This window comes from Alosa pseudoharengus, unplaced genomic scaffold (assembly GCF_046254945.1).
Source record: "Alosa pseudoharengus isolate Yale_2024_CS ecotype anadromous, Long Island Sound unplaced genomic scaffold, YU_APseudo_1.1 YU_APseudo_1.1_scf_17, whole genome shotgun sequence".
Taxonomy (NCBI): Eukaryota; Metazoa; Chordata; class Actinopteri; order Clupeiformes; family Clupeidae; genus Alosa; species Alosa pseudoharengus.
In genome coordinates this window covers 19,582,830-19,600,639 of record NW_027468640.1, presented here as the reverse complement: position 1 = coordinate 19,600,639, position 17,810 = coordinate 19,582,830, and the positions used below count along the sequence as shown (strand labels likewise).

The window sequence follows — 17,810 nt, the reverse complement described above, 5'->3', positions numbered from 1 at the left end:
TCAATATTCTGATCACAACTCTACGCAAATGAGTAAGTCAGCACCAGTCAGAGGTGCTAGTCTGGAAAAATACACACCCATAAAGTATTTTGATACAAAATACTTCAGCCATTTTTCTTCAACCTAATAAAATACAAATGACAAAATACTATTTTGTATTTAAAATACGCATTTCAAATACATGTCATAAATACTGCCCGTCTACCCCCCATCCCTCGCCTTCGTGGCTTTGTACCCCCAGTCTGACAAGCAGGTCTGTGACCAGTGCCGCAAATGGCTGCAGGACCGGATGGCTGCTTGCCTCGTTTTGTAGGCTATTATCTTTTATTTTTTTTACTATTTCACAATCCAGAAAAATAACATGTAGCCCTGTATACACAATGTTATGAATGAAATGTGCTGTTTTGGAGCCAATTTGTATGACTGACTTTAGCCTACTAATTGTGTTAGTTGTGCAATATTCTTCACTCCCCCGCTCCAGTAGGGAGAGGGAGACGTGCTCCATAGTGAATCCCGCGGCCGCCCCTCCTCCTTTCCCTTCTGAAGTTCTGTGTGTGAGACCTTCTCAGCAGCAAGCACGGGCACCTGAGAAGTAGGCTAGCCTATATATGGTGCCCACTCCCCACACAGTGAAATATGATTGACGTGCAATTGAGCGTTAGTAAACTGATTAGCGCAAATGAAAGCTAAAAACTACTTTATTTATTTATTTATTTATTTTGGTGAGCGTTCTTGCCGTCACCCTCGGCAAGATGCCGCCCCGGGCCGCTGCCTGCTTCGCCTGTGCCAAAAACCACTACTGAGCTCTGGATGGGTACAGATATGCTACCAGAAAGGGGGATTCCTACACTGAAGAAGCATAGATCGACAGTGTTGTTATGTTGATTGATCCACTTCCCTTCTCATATTTTGGCAACAAAATACGTCAGATAAGAAATATGGCTCTTCTGCTTTTCTGGAAACTGCCAATCACTCACAGTATGGAGAAATGATGACAGCCCTATTCTAAAAAGCACTATTAGAAGCTTGTTTGCCATCAGCTTTTCTTTTGGTTCTTTCTTTTGGTTAGACTGCTTGTATTCGATGAGAAATGACGCATATCTGTGAGTAAACCCTAGTTTCTGTGAAAACTATGGTGTGGCCTTCAACACATCAGATCATACGGCAACCCTTTAAACCTTTCATTTGCAGCAGACCCTGTTCCATTTCAACTCCTTGTTTCACCTCACTTTAACTGAATACTTGACTGAAACAGACATGCTTACTTACACGTGCATGCACACACACATAAATATCAGGGGTCAATATTTTGGGTGGTAGCAAAAACATAGGTGGTATGTAGTAAGCCTATATACTTGCTACACAGTTTATTTGCAATGCAGTGTTGTGTTGTGTTGTGTTGTGTTGTGTTGTGTTGTGTTGTGTTGTGCAAGCATTAGAAAAGCCCACATGAGATCTCACACCTTTAACTTCACACTAACTGAAGCAGACACCCTTACACACACATGCACGTACACACGCACATGCATGCATACACTGCAAAAAATGAATTCTAACCAAGTGTTATTGATCTTATATTAAGATTAAAAAATCTATTTGGTATTGTTTTTAGTATGAAAAGACTAACCTAGCGCCCTCTCAAAAGATAATTCTCACTTAATTTAAGAAGACTTTAACTTATTTTAAGGAGTCTTATCAAGACAAATTTGCTCAACGCACTGGCAGACAAATTTGCTTGTTTTTAGGACAAGTTTGCTTAACGCACTGGCAGACAAATTTGCTTGTTTTCAAGATGAAATGTCTTAAAATAAGTCAATTTTTTTTTTAATTAAGTCAAATGATTTCACAAGAAAGCGCTAGGTAAGTCTCTTTATACTGAAAACAATACCAACTAGTTTTTTTTATCTTGATATAAGATTAATAACACTTGGTTATATTTTGTTAGATAAGCAGTTTTTGCAGTGTACACACTCAGAGACCATTGCGGCTCTGGCCACGAGCTGCCTGGAAATGAGGCTGCAAATACCTATATGCAGCCAATGAGCAAACGCTGTCCGCAACTTCACTTCCTCTGAGACGGCTGGGTGAGTGTGGGTGGGTGGCCTTTCACTTCACTTCACTTCACGCTCCACACCCCCACCCTCCGAAACACTCGCTGCTCTTCCCTCTGCAGAGCAGGTTATACTAAATGGAGCTTATTCACCTGAGTACGAAAGCTCTCCTAATTCTCAGTTCCCACTGTGTGCATTGGAAAGAAGATGTAGAACACTACACACAAGGAGGGTGTGTAAAACAAAACAAACAAAATAAACACATTTGTTCTTTTTGCTGAATAATTATGAAAAACATGCATATTTTGTGCATGCAGGTTTATGTAATTGTTGATAATGTTAGCATTCGCAATTGTAGGAAGGCTGATCAGATGAGAAACTCGATCCACTGAAACCCACCCCACCACATTGGCATTTAAACTTAGTCACAATCTCACACACACACACACACACACACACACACACACACACACACACACACACACACACACACACAGCAGAAACCACACAAACATACAAACACACACACACATGCGCAAGCAAACACACACACACACACACACACACACACATACACATGCACGTAGTGCAGTCAACAGCGACCAAGGTGCTTTTAGCAGCTCCTATCACTGGGGTCTAGCTGTTGGTCTATCTTCACCACATTCGCACACACTGAGACTTATCAGCACCCCAGTCTCAAGCTGCAAAGGAAGTCCCCCCCCCTCATCTCTCTTTCCCTCTCACTCTCTTTCTCTCTCACCCTCCTGCACCCACCCTCATTCTTCTCCCTCGATTTCCTTTTTTTTTTTAATTCTAACTCAGCATCCTAGCGAGGCGGGCCTGGTAGTCAGTTAAGGGGGGTGGAGGAAACACTGCACTGTTGTTTGCGTCTTTCAGAACAACAGAATGTCTCTACACCACCGTTGTTTTCTGATTCTGTCCCGCACCGGAGTGCTGACCCTCCTTCTTCTACAAGGTAAGGTCATCGGAGAACACCATGTCTCTTTATTGAAGTTTTATTTTATTTTAGTTTTGTTCATTTGTTGGTTTTCTTGACATGCTTCCACAAGACGGCGAGCCCAGAGAAGCAAAGACTTCCTCTTTTGAGTGGATGTGCTGAGTCCATCAAAAATCTAAAGACATGCCAATGGACAGGTCAGATCAAAAAGGTTTTAGGTTTCAGATTTAGACACCGTCCTTCATTTATTTACATATTTTTTTCTGATAGTTTACATGCTTATTGTAAAAATGGGCTCATTGTGTCAAAACTCCAGTCAAACTAACTGAGACAAAGAAACATTTTGCCTTTAAGTTTTAATCAAAGTTTGAAAATATCAAAGAAACATTTTTCCTTTAAGTTTTAATCAAAGTTTGAAAATATATATATATTTGATTTCAGTAACTCAAAATTATATTTTAAGATGACTTGAGGTAATTAAGTCTATGGCGTATTTTGAAAACATATCTTGCATTTCTCACAACTGAGCAATGGACAGTAGCAATACGGTAACAGTATTGAACTGCCATCAGCAGGGAAGAATGTAAATCGCAGTTGGACAATAAAGGCTGAACTGTGTGACCTCTACAGGTGTGCTAATCAATAAAGGCGGAATGGTGTGACATCTACATGTACAGGTGTGCTAATCAATGCAACTTGACTATATAATCAGTGTCACATTGAGAGCACAAAGAAACATTTTAAACACTCAAGTAGGTCTCTTAAGTTTTTTCACTGGACTACTCCTCAATGGTTACCCTAACAATACAGATTAATTCACCTATAACCAGCATTCACAACAACTGCATATCTATCTACCCACCAGCACATAAAACAGTGTAAAGACACAACCCATGTCCAACATTGCATTGGTAATAGTGTTCAATGGTGTTCAATTATTAAATTTTTTTTAAAATAAGCATGTTGCAGAATTGCAACACTCACTTCCTGTCTATCTTCACTGTCCTATTGGAATAAAAGCAAACATCCCAAAAACGATACTTTAAAAAAAAAGAAAAAAAGTAGATCAATATAGAATGAAAATACGAGTACCTTAGACCAGTATTTGCCAAGGTATGCTCATGCATTTTGTAAAATGCCCTATGGAAACTCCCCATAGGACTTTTGATTATCCAAAATGCATACTAACAATCAAATGCTTACTGTCCATAAACCCCTTTGTGTACTGTAGAAGCATAATCTTGGTCTCAAATGAAAGGTAACACTTTGAAGTTTCATGCTTGCATTTGAATTGTACTTCAGGCGTTCTGATATGGAATGACTAAACTAAATATGGAATAATTACAAAAAATATATAAATCTTATATAAAATGCAATTTCTATTTCAATTCAATTGGTGTGTATAAGATGAACTATACATCTGCACAACTAATATTGGAAAAAATAACATGATTATTCAATTTCTATGGACTCCTGTGAATATTTCAAGACCAAATATGCTATATCTATCATATTACGAAGGATATACTGTACACTGCAGCTAGAAGGTAGGGAAGGAGGGCATTTTTCATTTAATTTAAGTGAGACATAGTTAGATTAATCTGACAATGTAAAGCACTACACATATTTTACATGAAAAATATTGTCATGTTGATTCCCAAGAGTCCAAGCTTTCAAATGATGCATAAGCTTAATAAGACTATGCTACATAACAATATGATGTCTAAAAATGATTTAAAATGTTGGAGGGTGGTGGGGGAGGGGGGTAACCGTCCTGCCGGCGGGACACTGCAGATTAAGGTACAGTATGTCTACAATGTTGCATGGTTACAAGTTTAGGATTTAATCATTGATCTAAGCATTCATTTTTAGGGTCTTAGAAGCTATCCACAAAAACTGTAATTGCACACTTACACTTACGGTATGTTTATTACCTGGGGTGGATAAGAATTTGCATTGTTATTGTCTGCTGCTCAGTAATGGTAACAGAGGTGCACAGTGTCATAGCTACTGACATGCTTGTTGTTGTTGTCTATATTGAGTGATGTGATGCAATTCTGAGGCATATATAAAGATACACAGATGCTATGGCTACCTTTCTTGATAAGCCTTACCACAAGGCCAAAGCCATAACTTTTGGGCAATGGGCTTTGCTGGGCTAGTTACATAGAGAATGCATCTTGGTAAGTGTTTATTTTGGACAGTGGTGAGTGAAATGCTGTTGAGAGATGAGGTGCTAAAACAGTAAAAATAGGAGATGGGGAGAGAGATGTGTGTGGTAAATGCAGAGAGAACTTCAAGATGTACAGATAGTCTCATTTAACCTAGGCCTTTTTCAGTGTAATGTTAATACCTTTACTTTTAAGCACATGGGCAATTCCATGCAAAGGTCATCCTTACAATGGAAAAAAAAAGTTGTGCATGCGCAAATAGAACTGTTGTTAAAATCTTCATTTAGGTCTATATTTTATTGTTTGTAACTGATCTGATTGAATTTGATGGAGAATTACACTCTTTTTACATCATAAATATGGTGTGCAACCATACAGAAACAACATTTTTCACATGGTAATATTATACATATTTAAAAAGTGGATAAATGGACTCAAGGTTCAAACAAATTGTGTATGCTCAGCTTGCCTTTAAGAGCATGACTCCTTACATTTGTAAGGCTTTTGTTTTTAAGTCAGCAAGTTCCATGGCCATGTCACATCCATAACGTTTTATAGGAAAAGTTTATGCTACACATACAGTGTTGATGCGACAATGTCCATAGTGTCTGTGTAAAGCTGATTTATATCAATGTAAAGTGTGATGAACAAATTGTGCCCCTTTCTTACTTTTAAAACATTTAATGGTGCGTTATGGATGTTACATAATGTGACTTTACAAGACTGGAGACTTTATTTTACCTCAAAGTCGATAAACGTCTGTTCTGGTGGCATGTCAGTTTCAACGCATTTCACCTTCGTGTTTACAATTGACTTTTCAAAGATTATTAGGTTGATCAAAACCACAGGGAGGCCTCGCCTAAGCATTAGCAAAACAAACATAATATTAAAATACTTCCAGTGATTAGCCTAGCCATAGCCTATTTTCAAGTGGCCTAATAACGAAAATCTGAGCGATTATCTTCCCATTATCGTGTTAGCTGGTGAAGATGGCTGACTTTGCAGCTGGAGTTAACATAGCAACCTCCTTCTGTTGCAGATCTGTTCAGCCTGCCGCTCACGTCTGCTTAACAGTTTAATTTGAAATGTGACGCGATATGCCAGCATTTGAAGTGTCAGGTCCTCTGTAGCTAATACCCAAAGAGTAACATGAGTAACGGCAGCAATAAACTAGATGTACCGCATAGCGGTACAAAATATGACCGCCTCTCAGTCCTGCATATTCTCTTCGCAAAAATAAATCACGCCTGTCAATTTGTCTCCATCTCCTACTCCTGCAACTCATGTGCATGTAAATGAGTGTGTGCATATGTGAGTTTGTTTATAAGAGTGTGTGTGTGTGTGTGTGTGTGTGTGTGTGTATATCTGTGTGTGTGCATGTGCATATGCGTGCCTGTGTGTGTGTGTGTGTGTGTGTGTGCGCGCGTGCATGTACTTTATGTGTGCAAATCACAAATGAGTGGGTATGGGCTCTTGAGACTAACATACCATAAATATTGGCAGACTGAGCTAGCGTGCTAGTTGCCCGTGTAAATCCTCACAGCCCTAACCTTAAGAACGCTTCTAACCTCTGAGTTGGAAGCATGGGCTTTTAGCTCAGTGGTTAGAGCGTTCGTCTCCCATGCCGGTGTGTGTGTCAAGGTGGCGGGTTCGAGGCCCCTGAGCGGCGAACGAACTGACCTTGTGACAGGTGCAACGGTTCAGGTAGGGCTAGTCATTTAACCTAGCGCGGTGGGGGAGTGGCCACCAAGTTTCATGTTCCCTGGTGTTTCAGTAACCCGGGAATCACTGACAAAATTGTCACAAAATTGATGATGGTAAAAGAAAAAAATAAATGTCTTTTTTATATTTTAAATGACTTGTTGTCCTGATTCTTCCTGTGGATCTTAGTGGGCACTGAGGAAGCAATCATTTCATCACTAGTTTTTCATGATTACTATTTCAATTGTTTCATATCAAAATTCACTACTTAATTATGTGTTTTATGTACTTTGCCGAGGACTGGTTCAGACACGTCACATCCATAACGTGAAACCGTCACATCCATAACGCCAGTTTTTCCTACATAATGCATTACGAAAATGACGCATAGTTTCAAAAACACACTTTTTATGTTCATTCAAGTCTCCTTCATGCTACATATATCATAGTTTCTACATATATCATAGTTTGTAGAAAACCTGTAATCTCTCACAAAAGTGTGTCTATTTCATGTCACATCCATAACGCTGATAAAATGCCTTGTATTCTTAGGATGAAAATGATTATATGAAATTTGAGGATTTCTCAGTATTCAGAGGACAGAGGTTACATACAGTTATGCAAATTAATTCACTGATACTAATTTTGCCCCTACTCTAAGGCATTTTGTTTACCAATATGAGTCCAATTGTCACATCCATAACGCTGGAATTGCCCACATACAGTATCTTGATCACTGTAAGGACCATCTACAACCTATATTTAGTGTTTTTTTCTGGACAGTCTAGGTCAGAGGTTCTCAACCTTTTTAGGGTTAAGGCACACCAAAGGTCAAACTAAAACGCCAGCACACTCCAACTTATGGTTATTGATTATGAAGTCGTAATATGTCGCACACTAGGCTATAATAAGGATGTTATATTTGTTCATATACAGAGTATTTATGAGTGGAGACCATAGTGATAGGCATATCCTCACATATTGTTGACTGAGCCTTTAAATTAAGAAGCTGCATCATTGATACATTTTAAAATAGCCATATAGCCTATTTCATGAGCCTGTATAAAACCACATTGAGTCAAAATTCCATGGCACACCTCACTTTGCCTCACTGCTCATCAGTGTAATACTTACATATATAAGTCTTTATATCAAGGAAAAACTGGTAACACTCCATAATAAGGTGCCATAATAAATAGCAAACTAGTAATTGCCTAACCCTTTGTTAATATTTGTTAATTGTTACTAAAATATCTATTTGGCACAAGTTAATAGTTTTTTCATCATTAATTCAATATTAGTTGTTTGCATAAAATCTGTATGTTAATATTTTAACAAATCTATTAACTAATATTGTATTAATATGTGTTAATAGTTAACTAAATGTCTTTTTGGCACTAATTAACAGTTATTTCTTACATCATTTAAATGTTAACTGTTTATTTACAAACTACATACTAATATAAAAGTTAATGACATATTATTATTTATCTAGCTTTTCTGATTAGCTTTGTGGAGAATTTATGGAATTTATGGTTTATGGCTTTATGGTCTTGTGGGGTGTATAAGGCACCCTACTGCCAGTGGTTGGTTGTGTGAGAGTGCACACCTCTTCTTCCACTTCATCCTTATTGGATACCTTTGGCTGTCCTCTAATTGGTGACCCTCTGTCTAATGTTTGAAAGTGTAGGCTACTCTTTGCCTTTGGAAGTACTATTTGGTTGCTGCTTGAATTTGGTGAAATTCAGAGGAGGGGTGTAACAGAGTTAGAAATATAGTTTAGTGTTTGCATGTGATTTTCGCCGTAATTAAGCAGCTTTTTTGAGATTGGTGTTTTGGAGCCCCCTTTGGAGAAACGGTATACTGCAGCTCTGCTGCGTTTTGTCCTTGCATTGTTGCCAGTAGCTGATCAGAAGCGGTATGCTTTGCATTGGGTAGGCTAACTGTATAAAGCACTCTCCACTTTGTTTTAATTTTGTAACTGTAAAATGTTGTTTACGTTGAAAACTTTGATATACCACCTGTATTATATTACTTATATTGTTAGGATTTGGTAGCAATTCTAGCAACTTAGAGAACGTTTATTAATGTTTTCATTATGACCACGAGTTCATACACACGAGTCTAACGTGACTAGCTGTAAACTCCGCTAGCAACTTTCCATGCATTCAGTGTAGTTTAGCTTAGTGCTCATGGAAAGTGCAATTCAGTCTAGCAGGAAATTAATGTACATTTTGTTTAGCATTATGTTTATGCATTACCTCGTATGGTCTACGTCTGTGAGTGTTTAGTGAGTCTCAGAATATTAATTAACTCGTTCTGTGCACCTGAACATTCCATGTCGCACGTCTCCCTTGCTAGTAGGGCTGACAGTGATGGTATAGGAATCATGCATGTAATATAGCCCATACAACTATTTTGCTTGTGCAGATGCTGTTTTATGTATGCCAGTGCCTGAAGGCATGTTTTGTTTTAACTTTTCCTAAAGGAATAAATGTGATAAGCCAGTTTTGGTCTCAGTCCCTTCACTGTCTGACTAATAGTTGTATATTACTAATATATTAATAAAGCTTAACCAACTTTATTATAAGGGTCCCCCATCCCCATACATTTTTAGAGGGGGTGGTGTTTTTAAGTGTAGCTGGACTAAGTAGATTGTTAACGTTAGCTTTACTGAACTCAACTCGTTTTTTTCTGGAGCTGCGTCCGCACTTGCTGTAAGTTTTAATTGTATGGGAGTCTCGTGTTGTTAAGGGATTTGTTTATGTAGTTGTCATAGTTACAAGTTGGTAAACTAGTTATTAGCCGTAGTGGGTAGTGGTAGTTGATATTGTTTTCATTACGGCTGTCTGTTTAATTGCGCTTAGACTGGCCTTGGTGTCGTGAGTTTTTAGAGGGGGTGGTGTTTTTAAGTGTAGCTGGACTAAGTAGATTGTTAACGTTAGCTTTACTGAACTCAACTCGTTTTTTTCTGGAGCTGCGTCCGCACTTGCTGTAAGTTTTAATTGTATGGGAGTCTCGTGTTGTTAAGGGATTTGTTTATGTAGTTGTCATAGTTACAAGTTGGTAAACTAGTTATTAGCCGTAGTGGGTAGTGGTAGTTGATATTGTTTTCATTACGGCTGTCTGTTTAATTGCGCTTAGACTGGCCTTGGTGTCGTGAGTTTTTAGAGGGGGTGGTGTTTTTAAGTGTAGCTGGACTAAGTAGATTGTTAACATTAGCTTTACTGAACTCAACTCGTTTTTTTCTGGAGCTGCGTCCGCACTTGCTGTAAGTTTTAATTGTATGGGAGTCTCGTGTTGTTAAGGGATTTGTTTATGTAGTTGTCATAGTTACAAGTTGGTAAACTAGTTATTAGCCGTAGTGGGTAGTGGTAGTTGATATTGTTTTCATTACGGCTGTCTGTTTAATTGCGCTTAGACTGGCCTTGGTGTCGTGAGTTTTTAGAGGGGGTGGTGTTTTTAAGTGTAGCTGGACTAAGTAGATTGTTAACGTTAGCTTTACTGAACTCAACTCGTTTTTTTCTGGAGCTGCGTCCGCACTTGCTGTAAGTTTTAATTGTATGGGAGTCTCGTGTTGTTAAGGGATTTGTTTATGTAGTTGTCATAGTTACAAGTTGGTAAACTAGTTATTAGCCGTAGTGGGTAGTGGTAGTTGATATTGTTTTCATTACGGCTGTCTGTTTAATTGCGCTTAGACTGGCCTTGGTGTCGTGAGTTTTTAGAGGGGGTGGTTTTCCGCGTGATCAATTAGGACTAGCATTTAAAGTGGTTATTGTGCTGGAGCGTCAGCGGAGGCGTCAGCGCTCGTGTGCAGCCGTCCTCGTGTCAAGACTTACTCGTGTCAAGACGAATCGAGTCTACCTGCGACGAGTCCACCGAGCAAGGACACAAGCAAGGCACCTCTCAGATAAGTTTCACTCTTGTCTCACCTTGTCTTGTTAGCTGACAATCCTTCTAATAATGTGCCTTCAACATATCCCTGTATCCGGTCAGGTTAATAAGCGTACTGGTGTTGAAAGGCAACAATCAGTTCAGCAGGCTTGTCCTACTTTTTCTGTAGGGTTGTGGAATTGCCAATCTGCAGTGAATAAAGCGGACTTCATTCCTGCTCTGGCCTCACAGTTATCGCTTCAATTGCTTGCGCTTACAGAGACGTGGATTAGGCCGGAGAATACTGCCACGCCTGCAGCGTTGTCGACCAGTTATGCTTTTTCGCATACCAGTCGTTCGTCTGGTAGAGGAGGCGAGACAGGCTTTCTCGTCTCTGATGATTGGAGGTTTACACAGTTGCTGCCTGCTCAGGTCCACAACTCGTTTGAATATCATGCCATCATGATAACTGAACCATACAAATTATACTTGGTGGTTATTTATCGCCCTCCAGGACAACTTGGGAACTTTGTGAACGAGTTGGACATTCTACTGTCTGCTATTCCAATGGATGCATACCCATTATTAATCCTTGGCGATTTTAATATTCATTTGGATAACTCGTCTGCAATTGACTTCCTGTCCTTACTCTCCTCATTTAATATCACACGTGTCCACAGTCCTCCTACTCACAAGGCTGGTAAAGATCTTGATTTAATTCTGGTACGTAACTGTAATACAGACAAAGTTTTGGTTAATCCATTACATGTATCGGATCATCACTTTATCAGATTCTCTGTGCGTCTCCTGGATAACCCAGCAGCTCCTCCTCCGATAATTTCGTTCCGGCGTAATCTCAGAAGCCTCTCAAGTGACCATTTTGCAACATTAGTAACATCTGCTTTACCTACTCCTAGCTCATTCTTGACACTTGAGGTTAATGACGCTACAAAGACTCTCTGCTCTACACTGGCATCTTGTCTGAATGCAGCATGTCCTCTTTCCTCAAGACCTACTCGTTCTAAACCTCGCCATCCATGGCTGACGAACAGTATAGTCTCAGTACGAAAGGAACTTAGAGCTGCTGAGAGGAAATGGCGTAAATCCAAAGATGGAAATGATCTTAGTAACTACCAGTCTTTGCTGTCATCCTTTTCATCCACTGTTACACTTGCAAAAAAGGCATTCTATCAAAGCAAGATTGAGAGCGCCACTGACAGTAGACAACTTTTTTCTACTTTCAAATCTCTCCTCAATCCTCCACCACCACCATCAACTACTTCACTGTCAGCAAATGACTTTGCAACATTTTTCACTGAAAAAGTTGCTAAAATAAGTGCTCAGTTTGATGCTCCTATAAGGAGGGCTTTGCCTTGTGTTAGTACGACCCCATCATTTGACTCTTTCTCTCCTCTTGATGAGGAAGCAGTCTCTCAATTGCTTCAGCGATGTCGTCCAACAACATGCCCATTAGATCCTGTCCCGTCCACTCTTCTACAGTCTATCTCACCCGCTGTTCTACCAGCAGTCACACATGTATTTAATGCTTCTCTCAGTTCTGGAATAGTTCCTTATTCTTTTAAACAGGCTAGGGTTACACCTCTGCTAAAGAAAAGTACACTTAATCCAACTGAGGTGAAGAACTACAGACCTGTCTCCCTTCTTCCTTTCTTGTCAAAGGTTTTGGAGAAAGTGGTCTTCAAGCAAGTTTGTGACTTTCTTCATCAGAATAATCTACTAGACCCTATGCAGTCTGGTTTCAAGAGTGGTCATTCTACTGAAACTGCTCTTCTGTCTGTGACTGAAGCATTGAGAGTAGCTAAGTCCTCTGCTCAGTCATCAGTATTAATTCTACTAGATTTATCTGCAGCCTTTGATACTGTTAACCATGACATTCTCCTATCTATACTATCTGAACTGGGAATTTCTGGAAAAGCTCTTGACTGGTTTGAATCTTACCTTAAAGCGCGTTCTTTCACCGTGTCTTGGCAGGGACAGGTATCTAAGTCTCATGCCCTCACCACAGGTGTGCCTCAGGGATCAGTATTAGGACCCTTGCTTTTCTCTATTTACACCACTTCCTTAGGTGATACCATTCGCTCCCATGGATTTGACTATCACTGTTATGCAGACGACACTCAACTTTACCTGTCTTTCCCACCTGATGACTCTAGTGTTTCCCACCGGATTTCTGCATGCCTTAAGGATATTTCAGCCTGGATGAAAGATCGGCACCTTCAGCTTAATCTCTCAAAAACAGAGTTTTTGGTGTTTCCAGCTAAAACAGCTATTCCCCAACAGATTAACATCCAGCTTGACTCAACTTCACTGACCCCAACTAGATCGGCACGAAACTTGGGCGTTGTAATTGATGACCGACTTAACTTCTCTGAGCATATAGCTTCTATTGCAAAATCATGCCGGTTTATGCTTTACAACATTAGGAAGATCAGACCTTATCTGACACAAGATTCCACACAACTTCTTGTTCAGACCATGGTCATCTCTAAGCTGGACTATTGTAATTCACTATTAGCTGGCTTACCCGCTTGTGTAACAAGATCATTACAGCTGATTCAAAATGCTGGAGCACGCCTGGTCTTCAATCAGCCAAAGAGGACACATGTAACTCCTCTCCTAGTTACTCTCCATTGGCTCCCTATAGTAGCCAGAATTAAATTTAAATCTCTCACTTTGGCCTATAGGACACTAACTAGATCTGCTCCTAGTTATTTTAATTCAATAATCAAGCCTTACATGCCCAACCGCCCACTGCGGTCTTCTGGTGAGCGTATGTTGTGTCGACCAGTCATAAAAACTGGGTCTAATTCCAGACTCTTTTCTTCAGTGGTTCCATGTTGGTGGAATGAACTGCCCAGTGCTCTCCGTTCCTGTGGTAGTTTTGGGTCGTTTAAGAGGGGTCTAAAGACATTCCTATTCAACATATACTTAGTTGTTTAAGCGCTTATGTGTTATGGTTTATATAATGTTGTTTTTATTTTAATTGGGCTGTTAATTAATTTGACATTATTGTTTATTATTGATATTCTCCTTAATGTAGTCTTAGCATGTTATTGTTTTTATATTATTGATTGAATTGACATTATTGTTTTATTATTGCCTTTCCCCTTTTTTACATTGCTTTTTTTATTAGGCTATTGATTGAATTGATATTATTGTGTACTACAACTATTCTCCTTACTATATTTGACCTAGATTTTAATCTGTTCCCTGTTCATTTTTAAATATTATTATGTTGTTTTGTATTTATATGTCGCTTTGGACAAAGGCGTCTGCTAAATCCATAACCATAACCATAACCATACTGATAAATTATATATTACTAATATATTAATTAAGCTTAACCAACTTTATTATAAGGGTCCCCCATACTGATAGTTATATATTACTAATATATTAATTAAGCTCAACCAACTTTATTATAAGGGGCCCCACGCTTATAGCTATATACTACTAATATATTAATTAAGCTTAACCAACTTTATTGCAAGCGTTTCTGGCGCCGACAAGAGTGGCGGCATGTCAAGGTAGCAGTGTTTTTTTCTTGAATTTCCCCTTCAGGATCAATAAAGTATCTATCTGTCTATCTATTGTAAGGGTCCTATGGGGAGTGGTTCGTATTGGGATAGGCAGAAGCACAGTTTAATATCAATTAGTTAAATATTAACTAGAATTGCGGTTCCGAGGAACTGCAAGAGTGGGTTTGATCAGTGGCACGGAACTCGGCCTCATCCAAGGATTCCAACGGTACCTCATTTATGAAAATCGGGCACACGGATCAAAAGTTGTCTGCATTAACGCAACATCCAATAAGCTAAAACGCATAAATAACATGGTTGCTATGCTGGTTGCTATGGTGGTCGTAGGTTGACATTACAGGGGTGGTTTCTAGGTTGTTGCTAGGGTAATTAGTTAGTTGCTAGTAAGCCATCTTAAGCTGACTGCATAAAGTGATTATTTTAAGAGATACATTTTCAAACCAGAACTGTGTATAGGTCATGGTTAAAAACGTATCAGAATCTCAGAAATAATCACGTAATGCAGCCAGTTTAAGATTTTTTAAGAAGTCAGATTTTTTAAAGGCAATCAAATTTCTGCTGACTCTCTTCTGGCTGCGGTTAAAGGCCAGCGCCTCCTGAGAGGCCTGAAGGGTCAGTTCTGAGGTTGTTGGCTGCTGAAACCGAAAAATGGACTGCATTTTCTTAAAAGACAATGTGACTGAAGTGCGGGCAAAGTTTGCACAGAAATGTATGATTTTTCCCACCCTCATCGACCTTGTCATAAAACTTGTTTAAATGATCGATCACACGACGCCTCCTTGCTGCTTTGTCGTCTACATCAGCCTTTCTCAAACTTCTTTGACCTGAGGCCCAGTCAAGGCATACTTTGGGGTCATAGGGCCCACCTACATGAACCCACCCCTCCTCCCACCCCCCCATCAAATTGTAACGATATCACAATTATTATTATTATTTTTATACTATATTGCCTACATGCACTTCAAAACAGTCAATGTTTAAAGTGCTAAGATTGTTCACAAAAGTTTGTGAAAGCATGCACATCAGAGTACTGCTTTACTAATGTAAAATATAATTAGGCCTACACTAGTTTCATTGTTTTTGCATTGTTGCATGATTGATATGCTATTTAATTACATTTAATTTGAATGCCTGAATGTAAGAATTCAGGAAACACAATACCAGCTTTTAACATTTCTGTTGTTTACTAGTTTATGTAAATCACATAACACATGAACTGTTTACATACTACTGATAGCCCATTACTGTACACAATAATACTGTGCCCATTCATTAACATATATTAAACATCAGGCGTCTTTTTTACACATTTAAACCATATTTGCACTTCATAGATAAGATACATTTTGACAGAACTACAGACTTCGTGAAAGTAGCCTAGTAGCCCTACATAAAAGGCTCTATTCACTTCATTGCAAAATCGCGGTTGGTCTGTTTACACATTAAAACCATATTTACACTTCGAAATTCGCTTCCAAATTGTAGTAACTATATCTACGAAGTCTAAGGAAGATATCTATGAACAGACTTAATGGTTAAGATAAATTTTGACAGAACTACAGACTTCGTGAAAGTAGCCTAGTAGCCCTACATAAAAGGCTCCATATTCACTTCATTGCAAAATCGCGGTTGGTCTGTTTACACACTAAAACCATATTTACACTTCGAAATTCGCTTCCAAATTGTAGTAACTACATCTACGAAGTCTAAGGAAGATAATCATGTATTTTGACAGAACTACGAAGTCTAAGGAAGATAACCTTGTAGTCTGTTCAACGATAAGATACATTTTGACAGAACTACAGACATCGTAAAAGTAGTACCTAAAATGAGTGTGATAAATGGCCATCACGTAGCCTAAAGCATATAGCACTAGCATATGACAACAGCAAATAGCTAACGTTTACGTTAGCCTAACTTACTTATCGTTGACGTTGACCCGTTGACGTTGACGTTCTTTTTAATAAACTGCCTGTAGACTTACACAGTTCTGAATGCTTCGGTTTACATGTAGATACCCTCATTATGCTACGGTGTAAGTGTGTTGCTATTTGGAGCCTTGGCAGCTATTTATTTTTACTACGTTTAGTTCAAGTGCTCTGGTTCAAGCATCGTTGTTTGGTGGGTCAGGTGACGAGCCGTCGGATCACAGCACAGCACCCAGAATGCATTGCAACACACCGTCTTAAAGGGACTCATCGTTAGGTCGGCTTTAAATGGCATACAGAACCTATAGCAATATAACGTTGTCTGTAAGCTCCACAGATCGTGGCAAGACAAGTAAGGGATAATGTATAGAACGCCGGTCATTACTGGGAAAATAATTCCCGACAGGGCAAACCGGACCCCGACGCGCAGCGGAGGGGTCTTGTTCCGCCCTGAAGGGACTTATTTTCACAGTAATGACCGGCGTTCTATACATTATCCCGCTTATTATACGGCTACTTGCCAAAACGAAATAATAAACTCCCCACGATATCACTTTAGCCTACATAACCTAGCCTATTTGTTACCGTTCATCGTGGCATTTGCTGAGAAACAAATAGTTTGCAACAACACACGCTGCTGAACTTGAATCAAACATTCTTTAGAACACAGCTGATCAACCGTCTGCTTTCACGTTTGAATGAAGTTCCAGTCCTTGCGTAGTGATATGAAAGACGTATCAGAAGCACAAAACCCGTTGCCATTGACAGCGGTAATTATATGTTTGCAGCGGTAATTACATGATATATCTTACCGCTAGAACTTTGGGAAATCCCATTCAAGTCAATGGAGCGTTCTACTAGCATTGTGAAGAGCCGTATAATAATTGAATTGATTGTGGACTTCTTGCCGGGCAATGATGAGTAACTTAACATGAATGTGTCAGGTGTGTAATGTGTGGATGTGCATAATATCTGTATGAAAGTGTGTTTCTCAATGTAATAATCTATACAACTGTACACATACATGACTAAGTTTGAATGGAGCTAGCTGGCCATAGGACTGGGCTGAATGGATTGGTAAAATACTTTATTTATTTTTTTAATGACCTATATGAACATGGTTTGGCTTTAAAAAAAAAGATGAGACAGCGCGACATGACCTTTACAACTGGTGCTGGCAAGGCATTGAACTGGGCTGAATGGATTTGGAAAATATATATATATTTTTTTTTTAATGACCTGTATCAACATGGTTTGGCTTTAAAAAAAAGATGAGACAGCGCTTCTTTACATTACCTTTACACTTAGTGCTGGCAAGGCATTAAACTGGGCTTCATTCAAGGATTCCAACGGTACCTCATTCATGAAAATCGGACATACTGGTCAAAAGTTACATGCACACACCTTCATATACACAGACAGCCCAGCCCAGCCCATTAGAGCTCTGCCAGGTGGCTTAGAACTCTTCCAGGTGCAAGCTTAAGCAATTAGAGCTGTGATGTCACAATCGAAGTTTGAATTCTGAACATTCCGCCATTCATTTCAATGGGCCCAAAAAACGCAGAAAA

At 39.2% G+C, this 17,810-nt stretch overlaps 1 protein-coding gene across 7 annotated transcripts in view; it reads left to right on the top strand.

Moving 5' to 3' along the window:
- Positions 1–2,670: 2,670 nt before the first annotated feature.
- The window catches only part of LOC143127364 (uncharacterized), a 33,537-nt gene continuing 18,397 nt past the window's right edge, over positions 2,671–17,810 (top strand). Inside the window, exons 1-2 of one of the 7 annotated variants that reach the window (XM_076288826.1) lie at positions 2,937–3,027; positions 3,122–3,206. Coding sequence is in view for 5 of the 7 variants with exons in the window: in XM_076288825.1 (XP_076144940.1) it covers positions 2,958–3,027 (70 nt within the window). In the remaining 2 variants the exon portion in view is untranslated. Of the gene's footprint in view, positions 3,028–3,121; positions 3,207–17,810 lie in introns of all 7 variants that reach the window. The other 6 variants (XM_076288825.1, XM_076288823.1, XM_076288827.1 and 3 more) reach the window with 6 other exon arrangements.